At 49.6% G+C, this 26,825-nt stretch overlaps 1 protein-coding gene across 2 annotated transcripts in view; it reads right to left on the bottom strand.

Annotated features, from left to right (window-relative positions):
- The window catches only part of DSCAM (DS cell adhesion molecule), a 704,213-nt gene that overhangs the window by 62,114 nt on the left and 615,274 nt on the right, over window positions 1–26,825 (bottom strand). The window contains exons 12-15 of one of the 2 annotated variants that reach the window (XM_045501327.1): window positions 19,517–19,713; window positions 18,385–18,481; window positions 16,895–17,023; window positions 7,637–7,804 (exon numbers count right to left, since the gene is read on the bottom strand). In XM_045501327.1, the coding sequence (XP_045357283.1) occupies window positions 7,637–7,804; window positions 16,895–17,023; window positions 18,385–18,481; window positions 19,517–19,713 (591 nt within the window). The remainder of the gene's footprint in view (window positions 1–7,636; window positions 7,805–16,894; window positions 17,024–18,384; window positions 18,482–19,516; window positions 19,714–26,825) is intronic. The other variant, XM_045501328.1, reaches the window with a different exon arrangement.

The following is a 26,825-nucleotide window of genomic DNA, read 5'->3' as shown; positions in this document are numbered from 1 at the left end:
GTTAAGCGTGTGACTCAGCTCAGGTCATGATCTCATGCTCCGTGAGTTCAAGCCCCACGTCTGGCTCTGTGCTGACAGCTCGGAGCCTGGAGCCTGTTTCGGATTCTGTGTCTCCCTCTCTCTCTGCCCCTCCCCCTGCTCATGCTCTCTCTCTCTCTCTCTCTCTCTCTCTCAAAAAATAAATAAACATTAAAAACAAACAAACAAACAAACAAACAAAGTAATAGAAAAAAAAAAAAAGACAAGGGAGGAAAGAACAACCTACACACACACACACATTAGCGCCATGCCCAATTAAACTAGGACGCATTTTTGGTTTTTTGAGCATTGAATTTTCCACTCTAAGTTTCTAAAGCATTATAGGAAAAACCTTTATTGGAAAATATTAGTCTGCTTTTGGAATTTGCATGCTTTCCTGAGCTGTAATTAGCCCCTGGGTCTTCATCTCATGGCAAACAGATGATTTCTGTAAAGTTATAATCCAAGGCAGATTGAAATCCCAAATGCTGAAAGTATTGAAGATCAACCATTAGGTCCTCATTTATTTAACTAACATCTGACATTTAAGAATTTATGTACATGCTCTTGAACTGAAGCTATCACTATATATAGAAAGCATACTTTCTTCTTTTTCTAGCTTTTTCTTGCAAGCTGGGAGGTAAGAATTAAGAATGAATGTGATTTTTCAAAACAGACACTCTTTGTATTTCTATAGAAGCCCACACTGTTCAATCTGCAAAACGATAGTAAGTGAAAATGATATTTCAGTTCCTCATGTTTTTCCTAGGCAAGGCAGCCTTTACTAATTCTGTCTGGCTCAAGACACAATGATGACGGACCCTTCCTAACTTCCAGACACGCAGACCTCTGCTCTTGATTTCCTCTTACGGGCACTAGGGCTGGCCTCTCATCCCTGCCTCCTGACGCAGCCCCTCTCCCTCATCCTGCTAACCTGACCCCTTGTGGCTCTCAATGGACAATCTCCACGGACAGTCCTCTCTCTCACTTCCCATCAGCAGATACCAAGACTCCAGCTGTGGCACACCCCTCTACCCTCGGAATATTCTCTCCTCCACAAAGCCATCTCCTGGCTTTATTCAGACTCTTGGAACCAAATCAATCATTTAACGTGGCTGAACCATCCCAGTGGGAATCTGTTCCAAGTTTCCACCTCTGGTTCCCTTATTGGGGAATTTACTGAGGGCTTACTCTGCACAGGTCCAAAAGTAGGCAAGGACTAGGTATAAAAATGGGTTTAAAAAATGTCCAAGTGGGGGGCATCTGGGTGGCTCAGTGTATTGAGTGTCTGATTCTTGATCTCAGCTTAGGTCATGATCTCAAGGGCCTGAGTTCAAGCCCTGCACTGGGCTCCATGCCGGGCATGGAACCTACTTAAGAAAAATAAAAAAATAAGGAAAAAAAAAATGTCCGAGGGGCAACTGCGCAATTCTACCACACATTCACTTCTGATGGAGGTATTGGGTATGAGAGCAATGTTCTTTGCTGGGAGAAGGAGACAAAGACAGTGTTTAATAAAAATCAAATTAAACAAAGAACAGTTGACCCCTATATGGGAAAAAAAGGAATTCGTTTAATAACTATTTATCAAGTGAATAGTTTATTAATTTAACTTTTTAATTTAAGACTCATTATGTGCCAAACAGTATTCTAGGTGGCTGGGATGCAGCAATGAACCAAACAGGCAACTATTCCTGACCTTGTGGGAGGGACTAAAAATAGCTCATAAACAAAATAAATTGGTAGATTATATGCTATGTGGATGGCGAGTGATGCTATTTTTTAAAAATGAGAATGTTGAGGGAGGGAGGGGACCTAGTATGCTTGAGCAGGCAGTTGGACCAAAACTGGACCAAACACCTGAGGAGGTGTGGGAGGAGGGGGAAGAACATTCCAAACCATTCTAGAACATTCTAGGTTAGCCAGTGACTATAGGGCATGGATGAGGGACAGCGAGGCAGCCAGTGATTTGTTTGGTTTAATTCTCAAAGTCTTTCAGTGGAAGCCGAAGAAAAACGACAGCCATGGGGGCAGATTGCTAAAGGCTCAGCGGCAGGGTGTGCCTGGTTCTTCCCTGTGGGCAGACGCTGTGCACTTGACCGTCTTCTGGAAGAACACGGTTGATGCCACACTGGGTCCTACTGTGCACTGACCTTCATGTATACCGTTACACGTGGATGCCTTTTATTCCTTAAGCCCTCATCATATCCTCTCCCTCTCAGCCCCCAGCTCAGCACAAAGAGGACACTCTTCCTCTGGATCACATCTTGCTTCTCTGGACTGTGATCGAGGCTGACGCCCAGGGCTGTTAACTTAGCACCAGATCCAATGGAAACCCAACGACTCCACGTGGTGACCCTTCCGTCATCCTGACCTTCTCTCCTCTGGTGCGTCTGGAAAAAAATTCAGTGGTTTCTCCGCGAGCTCCTGCATATCTGAACTTCTGCGTTCTATGGGCAGTTTCATAACAAAGACGGTGAAGGGATCAGCCACCCAACCTCGGGCACCGGCGCTGGTGACACATGGCGTTCGGAGCACAGCTGCTAACGGGGAAGCTGGTCTTGGGTGAGGGTCAGCTGTGGACGTGACGTGACGATCGGTGTTGAAGGAACTTGGGAAGACAGTGAGCCTCCGGTCCGTTAGGATCTAATCCCATTAACTCTTGCCTGTGTCCCTACTTCCTCTCTCTCCTTCTGCTCTCTGAGGGGCTAGAGGCTGCTGAGGGAAGTCAGGAAGACAGCTCTAGACAGTGAGACCCCTGATGCATGTCAAGCATATACCAGGGTGTCTGACAAACGCATCTGTGAGCCCTCACATGAAAACACACTTGGGATTGTGGCATTGGAACCGTGCTATTTTCTAATGTTGGGTAAGGACACCGTGTAGGTGGCAGTGACACCTTCTGCACTAAGCTTTGTGACGGAAGATACAGCAGGAGTCCAGAACCCACGTTCCCACCACGGCCTAAATTAGGGATCTGTAAACTTTTAAAACAATTTTATTTATTAATACTTTTGAGAGAGAGAGTGCACAAGTGGGGGAAGGACAGAGAGAGAGGGAGACACAGAATTGGAAGCAGACTCCAGGCTCCAAGATGTCACCACGGAGCCCGATGCAGAGCTTGAACTCACGAACCGTGAGATCATGACCTGAGCTGAAGTTAGGCACTTAGCCAACTGAGCCCCCAGGTGCCCCTGGGATCTCTAAACTTTTTACGTAAGGGGACAAGTAGTAAATATTTAGGCTTTGCAGGCCACAGGAGGTCTCTGTGACATATTCTTCTTTTTAAGATGAAAAACCTATTCTTAGCTTGAGGATTGTAAGTGGGATTTGGCTCATGGGCTGTAACTTGCTGAACCGTTACATGAAAGAAGGGTGGGGCGATGATGAACTCAGGGGAGTATATGGTCAGCCTCAAGGTAACCTCTGTACCCTTGGCCCCGGCTGATTCTTGACAAGCAGGCACTCAAGAGGAACTGTTACTAGATTTTGATCTGAGTTTTCCAGATTTTAAAAACGGACACCTAAATTGAAAGATTGGCACACTAATAGGCAGACCCAAGCCAAACACACACTCGGGCCTGCTGTGCTGTGGGTTGCAGTCTGTGACCGGGAACAAGGCCCAGCCCATCAGGACAGGGTCAGGAATCTCAGGCTGCTGGCTCTGGTGATTCCCGTGTCTTAGCTGGTGCTCGGACACGTGTGGCTTCCTCTTTCTCCACCTTCCACCCCTTCCCTTTTGCCTTTCCCTACTTTTCTTCTTTTATTTTTTTTAATCTTTACTTATTTTTGAGAGAGAGGGAGAGAGAGAGAGAGAGGAACAGAGACAGAAGCAGACATAGAATCTGAAGCAGGTTCCAGGCTCTGAGCGTCAGCACAGAGCCCGACGCGGGGCTCAAACTCACAAACCGTGAGATCATGACCTGAGTGAAGACGCTTGACCGACTGAGCCACCCAGGTGCCCCTCCCCTTTTCTCTCCTCATGAGGCCCTTCAAAGCTTCAGTGCAAATATATCCTCATCACACACACAGGGGTTCACCGTTATACCCACTCTACCACAATCCTGTGAGGCAACTTCATGAATGTTCCTCCCACATCAGAATTCCATGAAAGGTATGGAATTCCATGAAAGGCTGGCCTTGTGGCAGCCACACATGAAGAATGAGACCTGAGCAGCGTGCAGCCCCTGATGATGAGGGGGGGGGGTCACGGCATCATCCGGGACACTGAGCTCCATGGAGAAATGATGATATGCCTCAAAGGCAATTGCCAGAAGGATTCCTACTTGTGCTGGGGAGGAGCACTAATGTCATCCAGGGAGACGGGAACTTGGTTGCCCTTCCAGACAGAGGACTCAGCACACATGCAGAGGATGGCGGGTGGGGGGCAGGAAAGGGCCAGAGGAAGCCGAGTGTAGCTTCCAAGTACAGGGGGTGCGGGGAGACCCGGACCTAACTAACCACCTCCCGGACTCATGTCCCCACCCAGCTGGGTACTGACCGATGTCCCCCGGTACCTCAGACTTGGGCAATGCCTCACCATAAAAATGAGTGGGTCTACAGATTCCGGAAGTTTCCATCTGAGGATTCTTACTGCCTGAGAGGTGGCCTCTTTTTTTTTTGCAGGGAAAGTGGGCACTAAAGATGGTCATCTGGAGATGACAGTAACTCCTAGAAGATGAGCCTTTGGGTATCCCTGCTGGGAAGCGGCAGCAACCTGAGGCCACCGCAGGCAATTCTGACGAGGGCATCTTTGGTCAGGACGGTTGCCTTTCTTCCTACGTGAGTTCACGTGTGAGAAAACCCGCTTTGTTTCTTCCTTTATTTTTAAAATTTTTTAAAATCTATTTTTGAGAGAGAGAGCATGCAGACAGGGGTGGGGCAGAGAGAGAGGGGGACAGAGGATCTGAAGCAGCTCTGTGCGGACGGCAGCGAGCCCGATGTGGAGCTCCAGCTCCCGAACCGCGAGATCGCGACCTGAGCGGAAGTTGGACGCTCAACCGACGGAACCACCCAGGCCCCCTTGAGAAAATCTGCTTTTTAAAATTCCAGCCACAAAACCTATGCACCCAGACAAAGCCAAATTCTGTTTTGAAGCTTCCCTCTGTTCTACCTGCTCCTCTCCTTGCATCTTCCCTTCGCTCATCTGAACAGTAAATGAGCGAGGCTGGCGGGAAGGAGCAGCCGACAGCAGCCAGCGCGCAGGTAAAATCCAAGAGGCCGCCCTGGAAGCCAAGGAGGTGGCTTCTGCATCTGAGCGTCTGCAGAGATGCTGGGAATCTGTACTGCAGGCCGGTGACCGGAGCGGCTGTTCGCCTGACCGCCCAGCCCGGAGGGACGCGCTGCCATGGCAACGGCCAGCTGCAGCAGAGGCCACGCAGAGCCAGAGAAAAGCGGCAGGACTCATAACGGCGATCAGGAAGGCAGCCCCAAAATGCACCAGGGGAAAATACAGTTTTCTTGAGAAGGCTGTCAAGACGGGGCAGCGTTAGGAAGGAAGGAGAAGTTTGCACAGTGCGTCAAAGATTACATTTTGGGGACAGTGTGTCTTCCCTAAATATACAACGTGATGACATTCCAGGAAGTTAGTGGGTTGTTGAAATATTTAAATAAAATTCTATTTCTGCAGGAGCGTGTTGATGCGCATTTCTCACTTGTTTGAGACCTACAGAGTGCTTTCACGGCCTGCCTTTTTCCCCCCAGTGACCCGCATGGTTGGGGTCAGGAGGAGAAAGCCATCATTACATCTGTTTTGCAGATGAGCAATCACACCGAGTTTCTAAGTAATAGAAATGGCTCAGTCCCGGACACTCAAGCACAAAGCTATCCTATTGCCTGCCCTTAAAAACGGTTTTCAAGAACTGATGTGTTCCTGGGTTGAGAAAAAGTGCTCATCTCTAGTTCGGGAAGAGCTGTCCATTCCAACCCAGTATTGACAGAAGACGACATTGATGTAATCAGAAGAATACACGTTTGCATTTTTTTTTGATCCAGCAACCTTACTTCCTGGAATTTCACCTAAAAAAATAGCCTTAAATGTCAAAAGATATACCAGAAAGGATGTTCATCACAGTGGTGTTTGTAGTAGTAAGAAATGGAAAATTTCTTATTACTACTAATAATATCTATCTTATTATCTAATAAGATCTATACAAGATCTAATAAGATACGATTTGTTAAGTAGATGGTGGAAGGTATCATTAGGAATCGCAGACGAGTACTTACGGGTATACAAGAGTGATGTCCTTCCGGAAGGCCGCTAATGAGGGCCAAAGAGAAGTGCGTGGAAGGAAGAAAGTCAAGAACAGCCCTAATTTCCCCGGTGAAAGCTGAAACAGATCTCCTGTGGACTCTCACTCATCTGGGGATGATCCTCTTAGCCCTGGCGATGAAGAAGGGATCTGAGACTACGTTTCCAACTTTATGGCAGCGGTGGGTAGTAGCTGATTATCTCCGATTTCAGGCAGAGAAAGAAAAGCTAGGTTTGGGGCTGGACACTCTTCCTCCCAAGAGATGAGCCCGGCCTTGATTCCTTAGTTTTCCTTCCCCCTCTCCTGCCAGGAGGTGGGTTGACAGTCAGCTTTCTCAGTCCTCTACAAACTGGTTAAATCACCCCCTGGTAGCCATGCATGTGGGGGAGTGTGCACACGTGTGTGTGTGTGTGTGTGTGTGTGTGTGTGTGAGATGACTGATTTACGAGGCGGTATCGCCATGTTCACTGGTAGCTCTAGGTGGTGGGATTAGGGAAGCGTTTTACCTTCTACAAAATGCTGATCTCTAGCCTCTTAATTTTCTTTTTAAAAGTTTTTTTTTGACATTTATTTATTATTAAGAGACAGAGAGAGACAGAGCATGAGTATGGGAGGGGCAGAGAGAGGGGGAGACACAGAATCGGAGGCAGGCTCCAGGCTCTGAGCTGGCAGCACAGAGCCCGACGTGGGGCTCGAACCCGCGAATCTCGAGATGATGACCTGAGCCGAAGTCGGCCGCTTAACCGCCTGAGCCACCCAAGAGCCCCTAGCCTCTTAATTTTCAACACTGACTATGAAATTCTTTGTAATAGGAAAAAGAACAGTAAAGTGTGCTATAGAAATATTGACATTTCTAGCCAACAAAATAGCTCCTACCACCGTCCCCCCAACTCCTCACGCACAGAGTTTTCTTGCCATTTTCTACTGAAGCGATCGTCTCACACCTGGGCTGCGTAGGGCCTTGGGCAAGATGTACCCTCAAGGCTCTCCTGTCAGCCTGGACTCCATGCATCCAAACCAAGGAAGTGTAAAAATGGCAGCTTTTACAATTGTAAAAGTCAACTGTAAACTGTAAAAGGCAATCGTAAAAGTGGTCGTGCAGCTCTTTAAATATCACCAGATCGTTAGTCTTCTAGGTTTGCCTTTTAATTCTTGGATACGAGAACCCTGAACGAAGTCTTATTTGAAGAGCAGCGCCTTCAAAGCAGGAGGCAAGGTACTGTCCGCGTCTCTAACAGGGCCTGGCGCCATGGAGGGAACTCTTCAAAGGCCAGACACAGGCAAAGGCCTGATTCCTTGTTAGCTGCCTGAGCCCTGAGGGCCGGCTGGGGGGCTCTGGGGTGTGGGCCTCGCCCGGTCACACGCACCTGCCTCGTCCGCGGTGATGGAGAGCTCGTTGCTGGGCTCGCTCTTGCCAATCCGGTTCTTGGCATACATGCGGATGCTGTAGGTGGAGGAAGGGTGGATATCAATGATGGTGGCCGAGTTCAGCTGAGGGGAAACATCTTTGGTTCTCTGAGCAGAATCCCAGGAGTCTTTTGGGTTTTGTTTTCCAAAAAAGAAGAGATAGAGACGTGAGTTTTTTTTCTCTGCCTCTGACAGTCCACAAGTAGGAATTAAACACACACACACACACACACACAGAAAGGAAGGAGGAAGGGAAGAAAGAAAAGTTAACAACTCTAAGTGAATTCTCAAAGCAATGCTCCCAGTGTGTTCCAGCGGGCTGGCCACCAGAGGGGGACATCGTACTCTCGTTACCCACGCTGACGGGGACAAGGGCCGTGGGTGGCTGAGTCCGGGAGGACCTCTGAGGCAACCCCACCCGTGTACCGGTGGATATGAAGGGCAGTACACGCAGTAAAAGCACATGTCAGTGAGGCGGTAAACAGCCATCGCAAGGCACTCATTGTACAGAACAGCAAAGGGGATTACGGTTCAGGCACTGCCCCCCACCCCCCCCCCCCAAATCCCTGGTTCTAAAAGGCATCTGAAGAGCAGAAAGACCTCTAGCCATATCAGATCCTTCCTTCTCCAGAAGCAGAGGGGTGAAGGTGAAATACCTCCATAAACACGAATCTCCGTCTCCAGCGTCAACGTTTGCTTCCAAAGAATTTATTGTAGGGATTCTTTTTCGACCACAGTAATATTAATAAGAACCCATGCCCCATGTGAAGAGGGAGCATTGGAGAGGTGACAGTTTGTACCTGCTGATATTTAGGCTTCAACCAATAAGGAGCAAACAATTCTTATTTCAGAAAACATTTGGGCGGTTGTTAAGGGCGGGGGGTGAGGGATCGAGAGATGGCATCAGTTGTGGGAGAAAAAAGACAGAAGGTGGTAGACAGAGATGATGCTTATGTACTCCCACAGCCCCCGGGGTCCCCTAGGGTGACGTTCGCTCGCAGGAACCTCACTGAGATTCTGCATTCCCTGCTGGATTCTGAGCTCCATGACAGCAGAGACCATGCTCGCCGTGTTCAATGCCGTGTCCCCAGTGTTTGCACAGTGCCTGATGCACAGCAGACAAGCCACGATTAAATGCATATTTAGATAGATACATAAATGGCACACACACAGACCTCCGAGCCCTGGGTTCGTTTCCCCCTTCCACGTTAATGATGAGCATGGACGTTTAGAGGGCTGGTCTGCCTAAAGGTAGCCGTGAATGTTAAGAGGTCTTCTGGACCTTGTACCAACATAGGTTTCTTCAAGGTGGCCTTGGAATGCTGTATCTTATCAGAGAACACAGCACAATGAATATCCATTGCACCTAAAAGGAAAACTGTCACTTGAGTCAAGAAGACTGAAGATAGAAGAACTCGGACGTAGAAGAAGCTGGTGCAAAAATTCCAATGGTGGAAGGGAAGAGTGGGTTTCAACAGAGGAGCCGGAAGTGAGGGGATTAAGTGCCAGTGGCCTGACACGTAGACACGAGCCTCGTCCTGCAAGGAGAAAGCCAAGCCTTCTGGAGAAGACGTCTGGAACAAGAGAGGAACGCCCAGGCACTAGAAGGTGCAGAGAGTAGCTAACCAGCCCTGGGAGGAAGCAGATACTTGTGGTGGTTGATGGCTCTGCCCGGGGCCATGTGGAGGTTTCTGGAATTGCCAGGATGTGTCTGGGAGGTGGCCGAGAGCCCGAAGAGGCATAGTGACACCCACTGACCACCTCCTCCTCCTGCCAATCAATTCATGAGTAGTCCGTGGGGTCGTGGCCAAGGCCGGGGGTCATGGGCTGGAAGCAGAAGGTGTTTTTAGCTTCTTTCTTGCAGTTCTTACTTTTTCGCAGAAAAAAGGATGATGTCAACGATCATGATTATTAGAATAAGGCTCAAAACAACACAGGGTGGATTTTGAGCTGAAGGTCAAGAAGATGAGAAAGAATGTTTTATCCCGGAAGATTTGAAAGTAACCGAGTGGAGAAGGAGAAGAAAGTGTAGTTCAACCCGCCAGACACCCTCTGGCAAACGATACAGCATCAAAGGAGGAATAAAAACAAGGGGGTGACTACCCAGGAGGAAAGAGTCGGGACGGGGCTTGGAAATGCGGCTTCTGATCTCAGACGCCGACGTGCGGACAGGCAGGACGTGGATTATTAGCAGAGGGTGCTGGAGAATGTAACCCTGGGCGTTACAAACAACCACAGAGCGATCCTGGCACTTGGGAGGATGGAAACGCACACTGAAATGCAAATACAACTAGGAAGGGTGTACCACGGACAAAATACAGAAACTTAGGGGTACGTCACAAACAGAAATGCAGGCTGGGGAATCTGAGAGGCCTGGGATGCAGGCATGAATGGAGAGTACTGACTGGTTAAGGGCACGGACGGGAAGAGGCAAGGAATGAAATTGTCAGGGGAATTTATCACGGGTCTCCCTGCCCGGTGGAGGAAGGGGACGGTGCTGTCCGGATGCAGAGAACGAACGCAGTGTAAGGAGGGTTTATAAGTCACGCTGGAAGACCGTTCACGAGGGACCATTTACCAAGGTGTGGGCTGGGCTACAGGAGCTTGCAGAGGTTGCTCACACTCCCAGCATCTAGCAAGAGTGTGGAGCTGATCCCTCTGCGTCGGGAGGGCCAAGGGATGGGACAGCGTGGTCGGACTCCAGACAGGGCTGGAACCTCAGAAGAGGAGCCCAATAGAAGCTGCATACACAGAACGCAGCGGCTGCCAGGATCCTTGTCTGATCATTCTCTGTGCCTGGCACTGGGTGAAGCCAAGGGGAGGTCAGAGGGAAGAAAATCTGTGTTGTAGTCCTGGAGGTCAGCCTCCCTGAGAAGGGCAGACGATGGGTTTGTGCGGCGGGTCAAGGCGGCAGCCAGAGAACAACCAGTGGCACAGGGAACTCGCGTTTGTGGAGTAGGACCTGGTCACCCAGCACTGTGCGGGGCAATTTACAAATGTGACTCCTGTAGTCCCCGAATGTGTGGGCACAGTGGAAACACCCTGGATCAGAATCACCGGGTAATGGTGCCCAGGAACCTGTACTTTTAAAAAGCCTCTCTCTGGGGCGCCTGGGTGGTTAATTCCGTTAAGCATCCGACTCCCGCTCAGGTCACAATCTCGTGGACTGTGAGTTCGAGCCCCGCGTCGGGCTCTGTGCTGACAGCTCAGAGCCTGGAGCCTGCTTCGGATTCTGTGTCTCCTTCTCTCTCTGTCCCTCCCCTGCTTGCGCTCTGACCCTCTCTCTCTCTCAAAAATAAACATTAAGGGGCGCCTGGGTGGCGCAGTCGGTGAAGCGTCCGACTTCAGCCAGGTCACGATCTCGCGGTCCGGGAGTTCGAGCCCCGCGTCGGGCTCTGGGCTGATGGCTCAGAGCCTGGAGCCTGTTTCCGGTTCTGTGTCTCCCTCTCTCTCTGCCCCTCCCCCGTTCATGCTCTGTCTCTCTCTGTCCCAAAAATAAATAAATGTTGAAAAAAAAAAATAAACATTAAGAAAAATTAAAATAAATGAAAATAAAAAGCCTCTCTCTGGGTCATTCTGATGCATGGCTAGAGTCTGGAGTCATTTATTTGGCTGAATTGTTACAACATCCTGGTGAGGTAAGGATTTTTATTCTCATCGTGAAGGTCCAGAAACTCAGGCCATTGACACGGCCGCTCTGAGCTGGGGCTGGGCTTTGACCTCACCTGTGTTACCTTGAAGCTCCAGGTCATTTTCCTGTAGCATGTCACCTCCACATATTCTCTGCAGGACACCTAATGAGATTGGGTTTCAATTTTCCAGACACGTGCTGAACATCTCTTATGTTCGGATGCAGGCTTTCTGACAAGCGTGTGACTTGGCTGACTGACGAGGAGTTCGGCCAAGTGCAAGAGAGGGGACTCTGGCCAAGAATGAATGTAGTGCCTATGGACATGTAGAACAAGGGTCCGGAGGGCTGTGCACGACGGTTTAGACAGGGCATGTCAGAAGCGTTCTTGGAAACAGTGGGCAGGGTTCCCTGACCTGCCCCAGAGAGATGGAGAAGTTCACAGTCATATTCCTGCCACTGAAACTCCAAGCAATCCCTGTGGGAAAGGACTGAGGGAGCCCACAGGGACCAGGGTGCTTGTATGGGATTAGGGGTGCTCACTGGGGAGCCCCACTTGGGGGCCCAATACCCTAAGTCAGGGCTCAGCAGATCACCAAGGACAAACCTAAGAAGGGTGAACTTGATCTACAGAAGTGTTTGTTGTTAGAGGCCAAAGACCAGGAGGCATGACGGTGACCAGAAGGGCTTTCCCGCAGACAAAATGACACCAAATGCTTAAAAATTTAGAGGCAGCTCAGAGAAGGACCAGTTCCACTCCATGAGTTAATAGAAGGGAGACGTAGCCCATAGGGAAAGCCTCTTTTGCTCTGTCTGCTCCATGGAGGAGAATGTTCTTGGGGTGAGAGGGAGAAGCGAGGCTGGAGAAAGAAGAAAGTTCTGGAAGACGGCACCTACCTGCATAAGAGAGTTTGTGCTTCCTGGGGGCTGGGTGGTTACATTCTGGGACAAGAGAGCATGCCAAGGCACTGGGGCCCGCTGGGCAATCTGTGGGGCACGGTGGAGGAGGAGATGGGTGCCAGAAGAGGGGCTGTGGGCACGAGGCAGGCTACCTTCCAAAGAGGGGAAGGAAGTGAGCTGCTGAGCTGGTGGCACACACAGAGTGAGATGCTGGAGTTGTTTGGCGAAGGGGTTCTTTGTGTCCATCCGGAGGAGAAGCGACGGTCTTTAGGAACCAAGTAACGTGGAAGACAAAGCAGCCAGTGGAACTGGCTGAGCTACATGAAGAGAACTCGATGACACTGGCATGGCCAGACTGAGATGGTCGGGAGGGTGTCGCAGGAGATACCAGTAAGGGGACTTGGGATATTTTCTTTTTCCTGCTAAACAGAAAACCAAGAGAGTCATCTGCCTTCCAATCCTGGAAGGGAAAGCATTTGACCAAAGGTTTTAGGGGGTGGGAAGAGGGCCACCGGACTCAGGAAGGTCTGTGTTGGTGCAAGAAATGTAAGAATTCTGACAGTCGTGGCTGGGCCAAGGCAGAATGGTGCTTCCTTGGGGCTAGTGAGTTCCCACTGCTGGGACTGTCCAAGCACAGATGGAATGACGGCTTGCAGGGACCCGCTCTGTTAAGAACACAGAGTACAGCCATACGTAAATTAACAAAGAGTAGAGGAGAGTGCCTTTTGGGTGTGATTTCAGTGCTTAAAACAGAGAATGAGAATCAACACGCTAACAAATGTTTACTACAAGTCTCATGTGTATGATGCTCGCTGTGGGGGATGCAGGCTCGTAGCACAGGGCTGCAGGGGAATTGCAGGGGCCCCCCAGGGGGTCAAGAGAGCCCTCAGAGGGACAACTTCCCAGCAGGGGAGACGGATCTTAAATATCTTCCCAGTAGAGCATCCAGGTACTAAAGAAGCAGTCAGAAGCCGACCAAATGTTCCAAGGCGTTTAGGATGCTCTATGAGTAGACAAAGGAGCACACTATAAAATGGGTGGTCAGGAAAGGCTTCCTGGAGGAAGTGACATTTAAGCTGTGATTTGAAGGACCAGTTTTCTATGTACGCAGGCTTAAGTTAACTATCTTAAATTACGGTTGTCCCTTTCATACACCCAAAATCTAATGTGGAAGCAACAAATACGAGAAAAGCCCAGACCAACGTGCTTTTTTACAGCAGTGGATTCAGTTACTGCCAGCTGCCAACGCAGATCTTCTGTCCAGGCCTTTTGCCCTGAAAGAGGTGGACGGTCTGGAGGGCCCTCCTGGAAATCTGAGGTCATGGAGTCCGGGTTCCTCCCCAGTGACTCTCCTGGGACGCATTCTACCTCAAACTGGGTTCACCGCGCTCCAGGGCTGCGTGACCATCTCAGCCACCCACCAGGCTGGTCCTGTGTGTGGCTGAAAGAGAGTGTGACGGATGGATGGAAACTGACGGCAGCCACATCACAGAGAAGGAGCTCTCCTACCTGCGTGACGTAGAGCCCGATCAGTTTGTAATTTGGAAATGCCGTGGAGAGGATTCTTAGATTTGGGTCGCAGGTAAATTAAGTGCCACCAGTATTCACTGAGTGCTCCCAACATGACGGGCACCATGCTAGATGTTGGGACCTAGGGGCACACGACCCCAGAGTTCCTGCCTTCAGGGAATTTATGGGGAGCGCTGGGGGGCGCACTGAGGACTCTTAAATGGGGGACACCGACGGTTTTGGAGGCATTCGATTCATAAGCACCGGGTGCACGCTAGAGTAAGAGTGAAAGCTGCTATTTAATAGAGGTTTGCCATCTGCCAGACACAGGGGCAAGTGTTTTAAAGCAGCTCCCGTCTTTAAAGAGTATTCACCAACTACGCATTGGGTGCCCACAGCATGCTGGGTGCTGTGCTAGGTGTTGGGGAAACGGGTTGGGGGAAACTCAATCTGGTGGCACGGGGACCACCAGCCCAGTGTAGATGGCACACCCACCAGCAAGTCGCACTTGCAATGGCCCTCATCCCACGGAAGGTGGCATTTGTGGTAGTAAGGCTTAGAACTTCTCGGTGGGCAAAACGCAACCCACGACCGCGTCATAAAAGTGTCGGTCCTCACTAAGGTCATTAACAAATCTGATGCGATCCCAGCAGCAATGCCAAAAATATTTTTATGGAGCTAGACAGGTTGATGCGATGGCTCCGTGTGTAGAAAGCTAATAAGACACTGAAAGGAAAAGTCGTAAGGGTGAACCAGGGCCACCAGAAGTCGAACCACAAAGCCTGCGTGACTACCGCAGTCTAGTGCCGAGGCAGAGATGGACAAAACGGTGGCATTGACTAGAAAGTCCAGAAAGAGACACAGGTGCATGTGGAAAGCCAGGGGGCGATAAAAGTGACATCTGGAACCACTGGGGAAAGGTGGGCTTTTTAGTAAATCATGTTGGGGCAGGAGGATTCCCATCTGGGAAAAGGTCAAAGCAGAGCCAAATCTCCCAGCATACCCAGGAATCAACTCCAAATGGATTAGAGATCTCAATTTTAAAGAGCAAGAAAAAGAAACCATACACGTAGGAAGCAGGGGGGATCGTTTTATAGCCCGGCTGTAGAGAACGGCTTTTCTAACTTGACTTGACATCTAGATGCGATAAAAGGAAATGTTGATAAACGTGGGAACAGAAAACACAAACAAACTGCCCACCACAGCCCAGCCAGGAAAGAAAGGAGATGATGCTCTAGGAGCACGCGAGCGGGAGGCCAGAAACGCGTCCTTGCAGAGGTGACGTGAGGAGTGGGGTCTCAGGAGCAGGTGGGGGTAAGCATGGGAACCGTGTGGTCCAGGGAAGGGGGGGGGGGGCGGTTCTCCAGCCGGAGGACAGCCTGTGACCTTTGAAGGACTCGTCACAGGGAGAGATTGTGGAGTCCCATGTCACAGAGGGGAATGCTGAGGGCAGGGGACGAGTGCAGGCACACGGCCAGGTAGAGACAGGGCCAGCGGTGGAGCCAGGACAGGTTGTGCAACCACGGGACCATCACCGGCACCGAGGCACGGACCCTGCTGTCCTGGGAGCCCGCCTGGGGACCCACGCCAAGAGCACAGAAGCCCGGGGTCCCGCGGTCAGTGCTCGGCCAGAGGCTGGCGGGGCCATCCCTCCCCCGCCCAGGACTCTGGGGACTGTCCCCATGATGTGCGTGTGCGTTTCTCTGGAGAGCTCACTGTTACCATCAGTTTCGGGGCCACTCTCTGCTAGACACACGCTGGCTTCACTAAGGAGTGTTTCCTTTCCTTCAAGACGGGCATGGCGGACCTTGGGATCCCTGGGCTCCTTCCTGACCTAGGTCCTTAGAACAAAGGCAGGGCCTCCTTGCTTCCCTTTGGCCCTGGAAACCCGTTTCTCCCAGTTCCTGAAAGAGCCCTGTTTGGGCCAGCACCGTCTCCAGCCTGCTCGCCGTCACTGTGCCCCCGCCTCCAGCCTGCGCTGGCTGTCCTATCCGCTGGTGACAGTGCCCCAGGCAGCCATGGAGGGCCTCTCCCGAAGCCCCCCCCCGGGCCCCGTGCACACATGGCTCACTGCCAGGTCTCTGTGGGGACTCTGGGTCACAAGCTGCTCTATCGTGCTTCCCAACCCAGCTGCGCACTGCAAGTCTCAAGTGCTGTTTCTAAAATCCCCATTCTTGGGGGTTCTTAGCGTTCACGCATTGCTTCGGGGACACTCCACCCTCGGCCGTCCTTTCCAGCTCCTGCCACCCTCTCGTCCTGCCCCTTGCTCACTCGTCCTGAAGCATTCCTCACTCGCGACCTGCCTCCAGCTGCCCCGAGCTTTGGTTGTCACCAGGGTCTCAGCTCAAAAGATAGTGTGCAGGTCACGGACAGTGTCACCTAAAGTCTGGTGGCCGGAAAGGAAACAATAAGGCTATGCGTGGTCTGCGAGGAACTTGTTAACCCTACACACGCTGGCGAGGCTCTGATTCCTCTTATGAGAGGCAGGAAAAGTTCCCGCCAGAGGCCACAGTGAGGTAGGTGTTCTCCCCTCGGCCTGATGGATCGTAAAGTTCCAAGTGACCCTGGCATTCGTGATCCCTTTAAGGGGATAAACGGACACACCCGTCACGGTCCTGACATTGGGTCTGTTTTACTCCTGGTCCCTCTGCCGACCTGGCCGAACGCGGGCCTGTCCCTGCGGTCCTTCCAGGACGTCCCCTGCGGGGTCAGTGCCCGTCTCCGCCAGGAGCAGCTCTCCTGCCTCTGCACAGACTCGGCCCACGGACTCCAAGCACAGCTGGAGCCCAGGCTCTGGACGGAGTCCCCGTAGCGAGCAGCCACAGGGAAAATGGCACGTGAGGACAGCAAGGGGGGGCAGGAAACAGGACATCCGTGGCCAGTGGCCAGGTGCTGTCCGTAGCTGCCCCCTTGCCGGCAGGGTGGCGGGCAGGGAGCAAGCCCGGGGCCCGGAGAGAAAGGAGGGGGCCCTGAGGCAGAGATGGGCCGCTGCACACAGACCGCACCCCAGAAAGGAAATGTGGAGTCCTTTGTGCGAGAAGAGAGACAAACCGGTAAAAGGAGCCCCCTCGGAGTTTCCGTGGGGTCCAGGTTTATTCTTACAGGTGATCATGAATAACAAAGGAGAGCAGTAACAGGGCCTTTTGAAGTGAAGTAAAGCTGGAGGGAATAAAGAGCTTACCTGATTTATTTTTGCACTCAATATCGTAGCCCGTGATGGGGCTGTTGCCGTCAAACCCCATGGTCCACCTGAGGGTGATTGTGCGAGCTTTCACGTCTTTGATCTCAATTTCGGGAGGGTCTGGGGGCTCTGCGCAATCGACAGGAAAACCCGGGCTTAGTTCAAACATGGCTCAGACAGAGGACGCGGGTGGAAATGCTGAGTACGGCTCCCGAAAAGCCCTGTCAGCCTTTGACAGCAGCTGAAACTTTTACCTGGAAGCATTTTTTTTTTTTTTCCTATTCGCATAGCAGGGACGAGAAATTCCACTTTTCCCCAGACGCCAATGTTTACAGCAGGGCTCTGTAAGCAGGCTTTTATCTCGGGGCTGGGCCACCAAACGAGGATGTCACTCTTCTGGTTTGGAATCTCGAACTCAAAAGAATGTCTGGGCTTCAAATATTAAACTTCCCTTGTCATTTGCACCGTTTGGCGTAAGGATTCCTAAAGGTGGGCTAACCAGGTACACTGTTACACGTGGTGCACTCCGTGGGCCTGCAGGGTCACCTGACCCAATTCCTTTAAGGACTTTGCTCCCTGTGTTTTGGGGGCTGCACCTTGACCTCATCATGGGCACCGCAAGAAACTGTTTTAACACCAGCTGTGTGCGTGTTCAACATTTTCTGGGAATCAGGAGCTGTTACGTAGCAAGCTGAGCCCACACAGGGGTCTGAGCCTGGGCATACACTTAGGGATGGGGGGGGGGCATGGGACAAGCTGAGGGCAAAATACAGACTGGCACACCGCCCCCCGCCCCCAGTGGAATATGTGTGATATTCCTCGGACAGTCCTGGCGGCCCAAGAACAAAGGAAAGGGGTTGAAGTGCATGCCATGGTGATGTGGGGAAACTAAGGCAAATGAAAACTGAAGTTCCCTACTGCCTACAGCCCATTGACAAGTCCTTGAGACAGCAGAGTGCCTTCCCTCTAGGAGCTCAGCTGCCTCAAGGATGACACTTTGCTGGGGGCAAACGGGAATCTTGCCTTAACATTGTCCCAACCTCGAGGACCCTGTAAGTCTGCTTCCTTTATCGCAACTCCCCCAAGATATACGCTGGTGACCCTACTCCAAGCTTCTGGCCCCTGATATAGATCTGAAGGGGCTCGTGACTGAGGTTTTATTAAATGGTAATAAATGGTGTTCCCTTAGCAACAGCTAGCCCCTCAAGGTCCCGGAAACCTTGCTTCCAAAATACCTTAGAGACTTACTCTATCCTGGACCCCCTCCCAACCTGAGGGTAGAGAACGAGCTACCCCTCACGACCCCAGTGCAGCTCTTCCTGTCCGTGGGTTCTGTCCCTGTGCTTTAATAAAATCACCTTTTTGCACCAAAGACGCCTTCAAGGATTCTTTCTTGGCCGTCAGCTCCAGACCACCCCACCACCATCCCCAAACCTCCTCACTTACTGTCCTAAAAGCCGTGTTTTCCCCCAATTTGGTCTCCTTCCTACCTTGCACTGTGAGCTGAATGATTCCACGGTCCTCCCCATAAGAATTGATAGCATGACAGGAGAAGAAGCCAGAATCTTCTCTAACAGTTGGCAAAATCTATGTGTAAAGCAGAAAGAAATCCATCTTATCCAGTAGTATGGAGCAAGAACAACTAAAAGGACTTTTGATGATAAAAATCTCTCCATTCCTACCCTTCCGGTCCCCAGCACACCCGCACACGTGCACACACACCCCCGAGAGCAAATTATTTCAGTGCAATTGTAACGGTGTAGATGGATAGGTTTGACGTACGTTATCAGTGTCAGCTGGTGCTCGTTAAATTGGATGTGTAATTTATGTAGGATGCCATGGTCAGGTTGATGTATATTCCATATATATATATATATATTTTTTTTTTTTTTTTTCTCATGGTGTGCGCTTAGAGTATCCAGAGTGCCTAAAGAAGCAGATCTATAAATCCTGCAGTAAATGCTTGGTCCTACAGGACCCTCATTAGAGTTCTCTCTAGAAGGACTCCAGGATTGGACCTGTGAGTGAATCAATACCAGTGTTTCAAACACAGGGCTTTTTTTTTTTTCTCTGTGTGGGCTATAGCATCATTCACCCCACCCCCCGCCACTAAAAACACCACTCAGTTAACTACCACTAGTACTAAAAAAAATCTAAGAGACTACAATACTTTTTTTCTAGTTTTTGTGATCCTATGTGAAAGACAGAAGCTTTTCTGTTGGATTTGTCCAAGAAAAGCAAACCACTTTTCCTTAGAAAGCCCATCCAATTTGTTTCTTTTTACAGCATGTTAAAACATGTGCACAGCATAAGATGCCATTTTTCTGGGATTAATTATCATTAAGAGACTCGATTCCTACCTTTTTTTTTTTTTTTTTTTTTTGGTTTTTACTACCGTCGGGTTCCCTGCCATGCTCATTGTAATTTTATTCTTAATAACATTTAAAGTAAAGCACTGTTTTTGGGGGCTGCTCAGGAATCTTGCCGTAAGAAGTGGGGAAGAAATGGTATTCTGAAAGATTATCTGCTGTTCATCACCCGCATGCCCCCGCTTAGGTGAAAGGACAGGATTATTCTGCCGACAAAGTTAGATGCTGATCCGCTGTGTTTGACGCGTTTTACCTGCAGCGTTGAGATCACTTCCTCTCCCACCTCCTTGGTGGACACAAGGTAACGGGCCATCTCGGGGTTAATGATACGGTCCTCCTTCTCCCAGCGGACGATGATGGGCTTCTCGCCATGGGCTGCACAGCTCATTTCCTTCTTTTGACCCTGAGTGGCTAGGGTCGTATTTGGATAGGACGTTATCATCGCAGGAACTGAAAACCCAAGAAGGACACGACTTATTTGGCAAAGCAGGATTCTTGACTTCCCACCTCAACACTCAGCTAAATCTGGCTTCAAGGGGTGTTTCCTTGAGGGGCGTCTGGGGGGGCTCAGTCGGTTGAGTGTCCAACTCTCGGTTTTGGCTCAGCTCACGATCTCACGGTTTTGTCAGTTCAAGCCCTGCGTCAGGCTCTGCACTGACAGTGTGGAGCCTCCTCGGGATTTTCTCTCTCTCTCTCTCTCTCTCTGCCCCTCCCCACCCACATTGTGCTTTCTTTCTCTCAAAATAAATAAATAAACATTTTTAAATAAGAGGTATTTCTTTGAAATAAAATGTATTCAAGAAACCGCTGAGCACGAATCATGAACAGAAAAGGGGCAAGGTGGCAGAAAAGTGAAACCTGACGAAATGAGCCCTAAGCTCATTCATTCAGAAGTTGCCATGGGATTTCATATTCAGGGGGCGCTGCTCTCTTCCCGGCCCACCGAGGGCACACGTCGGTCACGGACTATAGCCTGTGTCCCCGAGGACACATAGGAAAACAACTTTACTTGCTGAATAGATGGGAGAGGGGGCTTCCAGTAGCAAATGGCAGTTTCTAACTCTGATTTTCAACTGTGGAACTCTGAAACCTTATCGAGCAACTTAGGCTGGGGCCCTGATCGCTGCTGACCCATCCTCGAAGTGACTTCTAGATATACCCACCGTTGTTACAAACTGTCACCGTCACCTGGAGACCCCAGCTCCACCCTTCTCCCGTAACATATGGCAGGCCATCTCATCCCCAGCGCACCAAGAAAACAGAAACCTCTCTTTGTGCAACTTCTCAAGTTCCCTGTCTCCCACCTCAAAATTCATCTAAAGACCTCCGTTCTTGGCCATGTGCTGGGTGACATAGGACTCTGCTCCCACTCCATACACCACTTAGAGATGCAGGGCGGCACAAAACAAGCATCCTTTTAAATGCGCACGCAGCTTCTAAGAAAGTGAGAGAAATCCCAGGAGCCTGAAGCAGAAGTGGCTGTTGAAAGGCCAGAGGTATTATGATGTTGGAGGCAGGGAGTTGAAAGTGGGACCTTCAAACCAGGCTGCTCAAAGGGCCCCACCTTCAGAGCGAGGAACTGCTACAAGGACAACCAGACCCACACGGGGGGAAGGGAAAAGCAAACAGCCTTGGCTTGTGTTATGGATGAAGAGAAAAAAGAAAAAGCCTCCCCTGAAAACCCACAGCTGGTCTGCCTCTATGTGGGTTTGGGGTTAAATTCATGCTAAAGGGGCAATACGCTGGTGTTCCTACTTGGGCCGTGGGCCAGAAGATCCTAGCGAAAGAAACACAAACACACCCCAGTGGGAGGCACACTCCATCCATGCCCATTGGATCTCTCCTGGCCCGTGCTGGGTCCCGTCTTCCCCACAGCGTACCAGAGTGGGTTGAGACATACCACAACGAGTAAGAAACCTACCGGCTCCGTAGCCTGGACGCCCACAGGAGAACCCACACTTTGAAGTTTCTCTACAGTCAGCAGGTGTGTGGCAGAGATTAGGAGGCGTGGAGTGGACAGACTAACTGAAGGGAAGAAACACCGTGGGCCCCGCATTTGTATCCTCGCTGGTGGTGAGACCCCCTTCCGGCACAACCGAGGGGAAGCCAGACTGGCGCATGGGCCCCAGCCTTCAGTCCCGATCACTCACTTCCTCTAGCCGCTTCAAGAAAAAAATTTAATCTTTACCAACAGCTTTTTTGAGGTCTTATTTACATGCCATAATATTTCCCTGTTTTAAGTGCACAGGGGAAAGGGTTTGTCCATTGTAGTAGTTTTCTAGGAGAGCTGAAACAAATCACCACGAGCTGGGTGGCTTCCAACAACAGAAATCTGTTCTCTCACAGTTCTGGAGGCCAGTCCAAAATCAAGGTGAAGGCAGGGCCATGCTCCCTCCGAACTTCTAGGGAAGAATCATTCCCTGCCTCTTCCAGCTTCCGCTGGCCCCCACGATCCTTGGCTTGTGGCCACAACTCTCCCATCTCTGCCCACACCCACATCATGTTCTTCCTTAAGGGTTTCCCTGGGTCTTCATGTGGATTTCTTATAAGGATACCAGTCATTGGATTTAGGACCCACCCTCACGCAGTATGACTTCACCTTAACTAATTATATCTGCAAAGACCTTATTTCCACACGAATTCACATTCTGAGGTTCATGTAGGCATGAGTTTTTTTGGGGGGGGGCTCATACACATATATTTGTATTATCCAACACACACACACACACACACACACACTATTACAACCCAACAGAAGTACAAACAGTTGTATAGTTACCACCACATCTAATTTGGTTTTATTTTTTTTAAAGGAAAAAACTTACTAAAATTAGTAAGTTTATTTTTGAGAGAGACAGGGAGAGAGAGAGAGAGAGCAGAGGATGGCAGAGAGAGAGGGAGAAGAGAATCCCAAGCTGACAGCACAGAGCCTGATGTGGGGCTCTATCTCATGAACTGCGAGATCGTGACCTGAGCCCAAATCAAGAGTCAGATGCTTAGCTGACTGAGCAACCCAGGCGCCCCAACCATATTAATTTTTAGAGCATTTACATTATCCCAAAAGGATTTCCCTGTCCATTTATAGTCCTTTCCTACTCCCCATCCCAGGCAAACAGTAATCAATATTCTGTCCTTCTAGATTTGCCTTTTCTGGACATTTCCTACAAATGGGATCCCATTTGTATTCTTTTGTGTCTAATTTTTGCCCTTTTCCCCCACTGAGAACGTTTTCCAGGTTAAGCCATAGTGTAGCATGTATCAGCATTTTCCCTTTTTTAAAAAAATTTTTTATACATTTTTTAAAAATACTTATTGATCTTTGAGAGAGAGACAGTGTGTGAGACAGGGAGGGGCAGAGAGAGAGGGAGACACAGAATCCAAAGCAAGCTCCAGGCTCTAAGCTATCAGCACAGAGCCTGATGTGGGGCTCGAACCCACGAACCGTGAGATTGTGACCTGAGTCGAAGTCGGACGCTTAACCAACTGAGTCACCCAGGCGCCCTTATCAGAGCTTCTTCTTTTTTGTTGCTGAATAATACTGCATTGCACGGGATTAACACATTTCGTTTATTCATTCACAGTTGACGCACATTGGAATTGTTTCCACTTTTGGGATATTATGAATAATGCTGCTACCAAGATTTGCATGAAGGTTCTCGCTTAGACCTATGGTTTCACTTTTCCCAGGTAGATCTCTACTAGAGAAACCGCTGTGTCACACGGAAATTCTACGTTTCACGTTCTGACAAACTGCCACGTTGTCATCCCAAGTGGCTTCACCATTTTTACAATCTCTGTGTCAGAAGACGGAGCACAGAAGAGGAAATGGGGGGAGTGTTTCCCTTGAACCATAAAAGCAGGGTAAAGCTATAGGTGAGCTCCAGATTGATGCTCACCGGCTGTAGAAAGCCCAGCGCCAACCCAGTGCTGCCACCGCAGAGGTGAGGGTGGTGAGGAAGGTCCCAGGAGAGGCTGACCCATGCCATCTGGGAGAATGAGGCAAACACAGGGGATGGAGCCCCTCCTTCTCTGAGATCAGGGCCTGTGAGCAGCAGGAGAAGGCTCCACTGAGCTGTGATCCTGGGACAACAGATGGGGACCTTCTCAACATATTCCAATTCCTCACCCCACTGAGGGGAAGGGACTAAAGCCCTGGGAGTTCACCAGCCCCATTCGCTGGTCCAGATGGTCACCAACTGAGGGGCCCTACCCAGACAGGGGGCTGAATGTGCATGCCATTTGGAGGGGCCAAAGGGAGACACGGTGTCCCTCTCCAAGGGCATCCTCCAAGGGGGAGGCTCTAGGGGGAGCAGGCAGAAGAGTGGACCACTCCCTCTTATTTGATACTCCTGCCTGCAACTTTGCACCATCCTTTGTCAAGGGTTTGAAGGCTACAGAAAACGTCTGCACAGGACAGGAGGCATGGAACTTGGACATCTGGTGTGTAGAAGGGCAGCTGAAAGGGAAAACTCCCACCCTGACCAAGGGGGAAGTGGACAGGTGCACTGAATATTTGCGCCTGGGGCAGTGCGGGGGACATCCGCTTTCTTGCATGGAGCCTTGTGTGTGATCCCACCCGGCCCAAATGCACTGTGATGCAAGCTCATTATGGTGCAGGGGACCACTTTCTGGAACACAGTTATGGGGAGAGGCCAGACCAGCCTGTGAGGCTCTTCCCATATGTCTCCTTATCACTTTCCCTTTAAGCACAGAGTGAGGATTTCGTTTAGAGTGGCACTGTTTCAGAAAACCCCAACCACAGGAAATATATTTATGGGGAAAAGGAAGCAATCATAAATTGTGTCTAAGAACGCCCAAATAGCCCTAAAATATCTACAAAATGCAAACATGTTAGCAGTAGGAGAAACTGGATGCTCTTTCCAAGTCTCTTCGTGTTCATGGGCAGAACAGATGAGTATAGTTCAATTACTTTCCTGCCTACAGCAGATTAACACCCTCCCCGGAGACAGCAGCTGGCTATTCCCCGGATAGAACCAGAAAGAAAAGCGGAACTGCCCAAGAGCTGACATGAGAGATGATGGCAGAATGACACAAATCCCAAGATCATGGTGACCAGGCCCACGTGGGCTCGCAAACACGATGTCTCTATGTCTCTCTTCCCTGCACCCTGTGCTCAACCTGCCCCCATACCAAGAAGACCATTATCCCATCATCATGGGTTTCCATATGATAACCCTCAACCATTGAGAAAATGTTCACTGGCCTGGTGTGGTTTGCTTAATAAGAGATAGGACTATTTTAAGTATTCGAGAAGATTCCTTTCCAAAATGGTTAAAAAAAACATTTTAAGTGTCCAAGAGGGCAGGAGAAATAAGTTATGTGGACATTTTATTCATGCAAAGGCGTGGGATGAACTCAACATCTCTCTATAATCATCCCTCGATGTCTTCCCTTGAAAATAGGCCAGGAAGGAAGGTGGTAGCAACCACTTTCCCCCAAGAGATTTGGAGAAAGAATCAGGGGCACCTGTTGAATACTGGAAGCGTCAGTAGAACGTCGACCCTTGGCAAATGTCCTCAGTGGTGGGGTGCTGGCTACGTAGGATGTATTCAGGCATGCTCATTAATGCATTAAGTCAGGGTCTTTGCCACTGTGAAAAATTCCTTTCTGCGATCATGGTAAACTCCGTATTTGTGTATGTTATCAAATTACTTAGACATGTGAAATGCAGTTGAGTTTTTAATTTAAAAAAATGTTCTAAGGAGCCAAATTATTTGAGAATCTCCCAAGAGGCTTTCTTTTGCTCCAACAACCACACGATCTTTTAAAGACAGGAATTGGCTGCCTATTGTAAGACTCACTGGATAAAACTGAGGGCAAAAAATGTGGATAGAAATAGGAAAAATGATTCAAATATCCGAGATCAAGACAGTCTCTGTTATGTCTAACCCATAATTGTCAACTTGTTGCTAAAAAAGACACCTAGATAACAACATATTTGCTCTCACTTGGATGTATGTTGATGTGTGGATTTATCTGGGGGTTAAAGCAAAGGGTCACTTGGTGGCTTTGCATCCACTAGGTCTGTGACAACCATCGTGGACCTCACTGTAACAGATGTTGAACAATGGGGGCGTCTGGGGTGAGGGAGTGAGCCAAGGTGTACTGGTGGGGACGTGTGTAATGTTGATTGGTGGCTTCTGCATTTTAAATCCAACGCCAGGTGGAGACCTCGGCAGCAATGCCCAGGGCTGCAGGGATTTGGGGCCCTGGATGGGCTTGTTTGACATCTCAAGCAGACACCAGTGGATTTGTATAGAACCACAGAGGGTGGGACTTAGGAGTTAATGAGTCAGTGCCTGTCCACTCTTATAGATGCTACACCATCAGGCTCGGTTTATTGTTTTGTGGATTGTCTGGATTTAAAAAAGGGATGGAGAAAAAGTTAATGGCAAAGATTAAATGTCTGAAGCTATTACATTTTACATAGTGCCAAGTATTGCGAAACCATCCTTCCAGGATGCAAGGTTCAGCAAAGAAGTCTGATGCATCTGATTCAGCAAACAGTTCCCTCGCACTATTGACAAATGAATGACATTCCCCAATACGTCTTCCTGTTTTACTTCCGTCTTCCTTGTTACTACAAATAAAAGCACCAAGAAACCTTTGCCTCGGAACAACACTGTTCAGTAGGAACAGCCATGTGGTAGCTACAGACACAAGAGTTCACAGAAAGGCAGCTAACGTATTTTATGAGAAGGAGTTGGCTCAATGGAATTGATGAGGCTGATATGGCCTATTTTATTATTATTTGTACATTTTTTTTTTGGAGATCTGGTGGTTACATGTTTCCTAGTGTACTGTTGGATGTATGCAGAAAAATTTGCAGACCAGAAAAAATAATACCAGCTGTCAAAATGGGCAGGTGGCTGTTGGGGGAAATTCTTCCGTGTCGGGGGGACCTTGTATGAAAGCAACACTTCTAACCCCTCCCCCGAATGGAGGGGCAATGACTAACCTGACTTGAGGGTTGGGGAGGAACTGACAAGTGTGACCCAGTTCCTTCCAGATATCTGTTGGCAGAGGGCACGTGTTCCGATCTACAAACTTCCTGTAGTGAAAGAAGATATGCCTGAGTGAGAGGTGTGTGCATCTCCAGCCTGGGCAGAGACTGGGGTAAGTCTCCCTAATTCTAGAATGTAGCATCTGCAAACACACATCTTCCAGAAAGCTAGTATCCAACCACTCTACTTCTGTGTCTATCTCTTGCTTGATTCTGAACTCAGGGGTAATATTTTGGGGGGCCCTCTTAAACTGTGACAGTAGGTATGGACTGTTCACCAAGCAGAAATTTCTAGTTACCTCTGGAAGCCCAGGTTCCTCTTTCCCCAATTTTTAGCAAGAGACATTATTAAAAATATACCCTAATAAAAGAATGTATTTCCAAGTTCTTCTTGTAGTTGGGTGTTGCCAGCTCAAGGCAATGATGCATTCAGGTGTCCTAGGAGTTGAGCTCCCTTTAGGCTTTCTCTGTTTCCTCCTGTGCCAGCCTGACATCAGGGTCTGATACCTGGAGTTCCAGCTCCCATCTTGGACCTTGA

The sequence above is a fragment of the Leopardus geoffroyi genome, chromosome C2 (genome assembly GCF_018350155.1).
Source record: "Leopardus geoffroyi isolate Oge1 chromosome C2, O.geoffroyi_Oge1_pat1.0, whole genome shotgun sequence".
NCBI classification, from domain to species: Eukaryota; Metazoa; Chordata; class Mammalia; order Carnivora; family Felidae; genus Leopardus; species Leopardus geoffroyi.
This window is presented reverse-complemented; position numbering and strand designations above follow the sequence as displayed.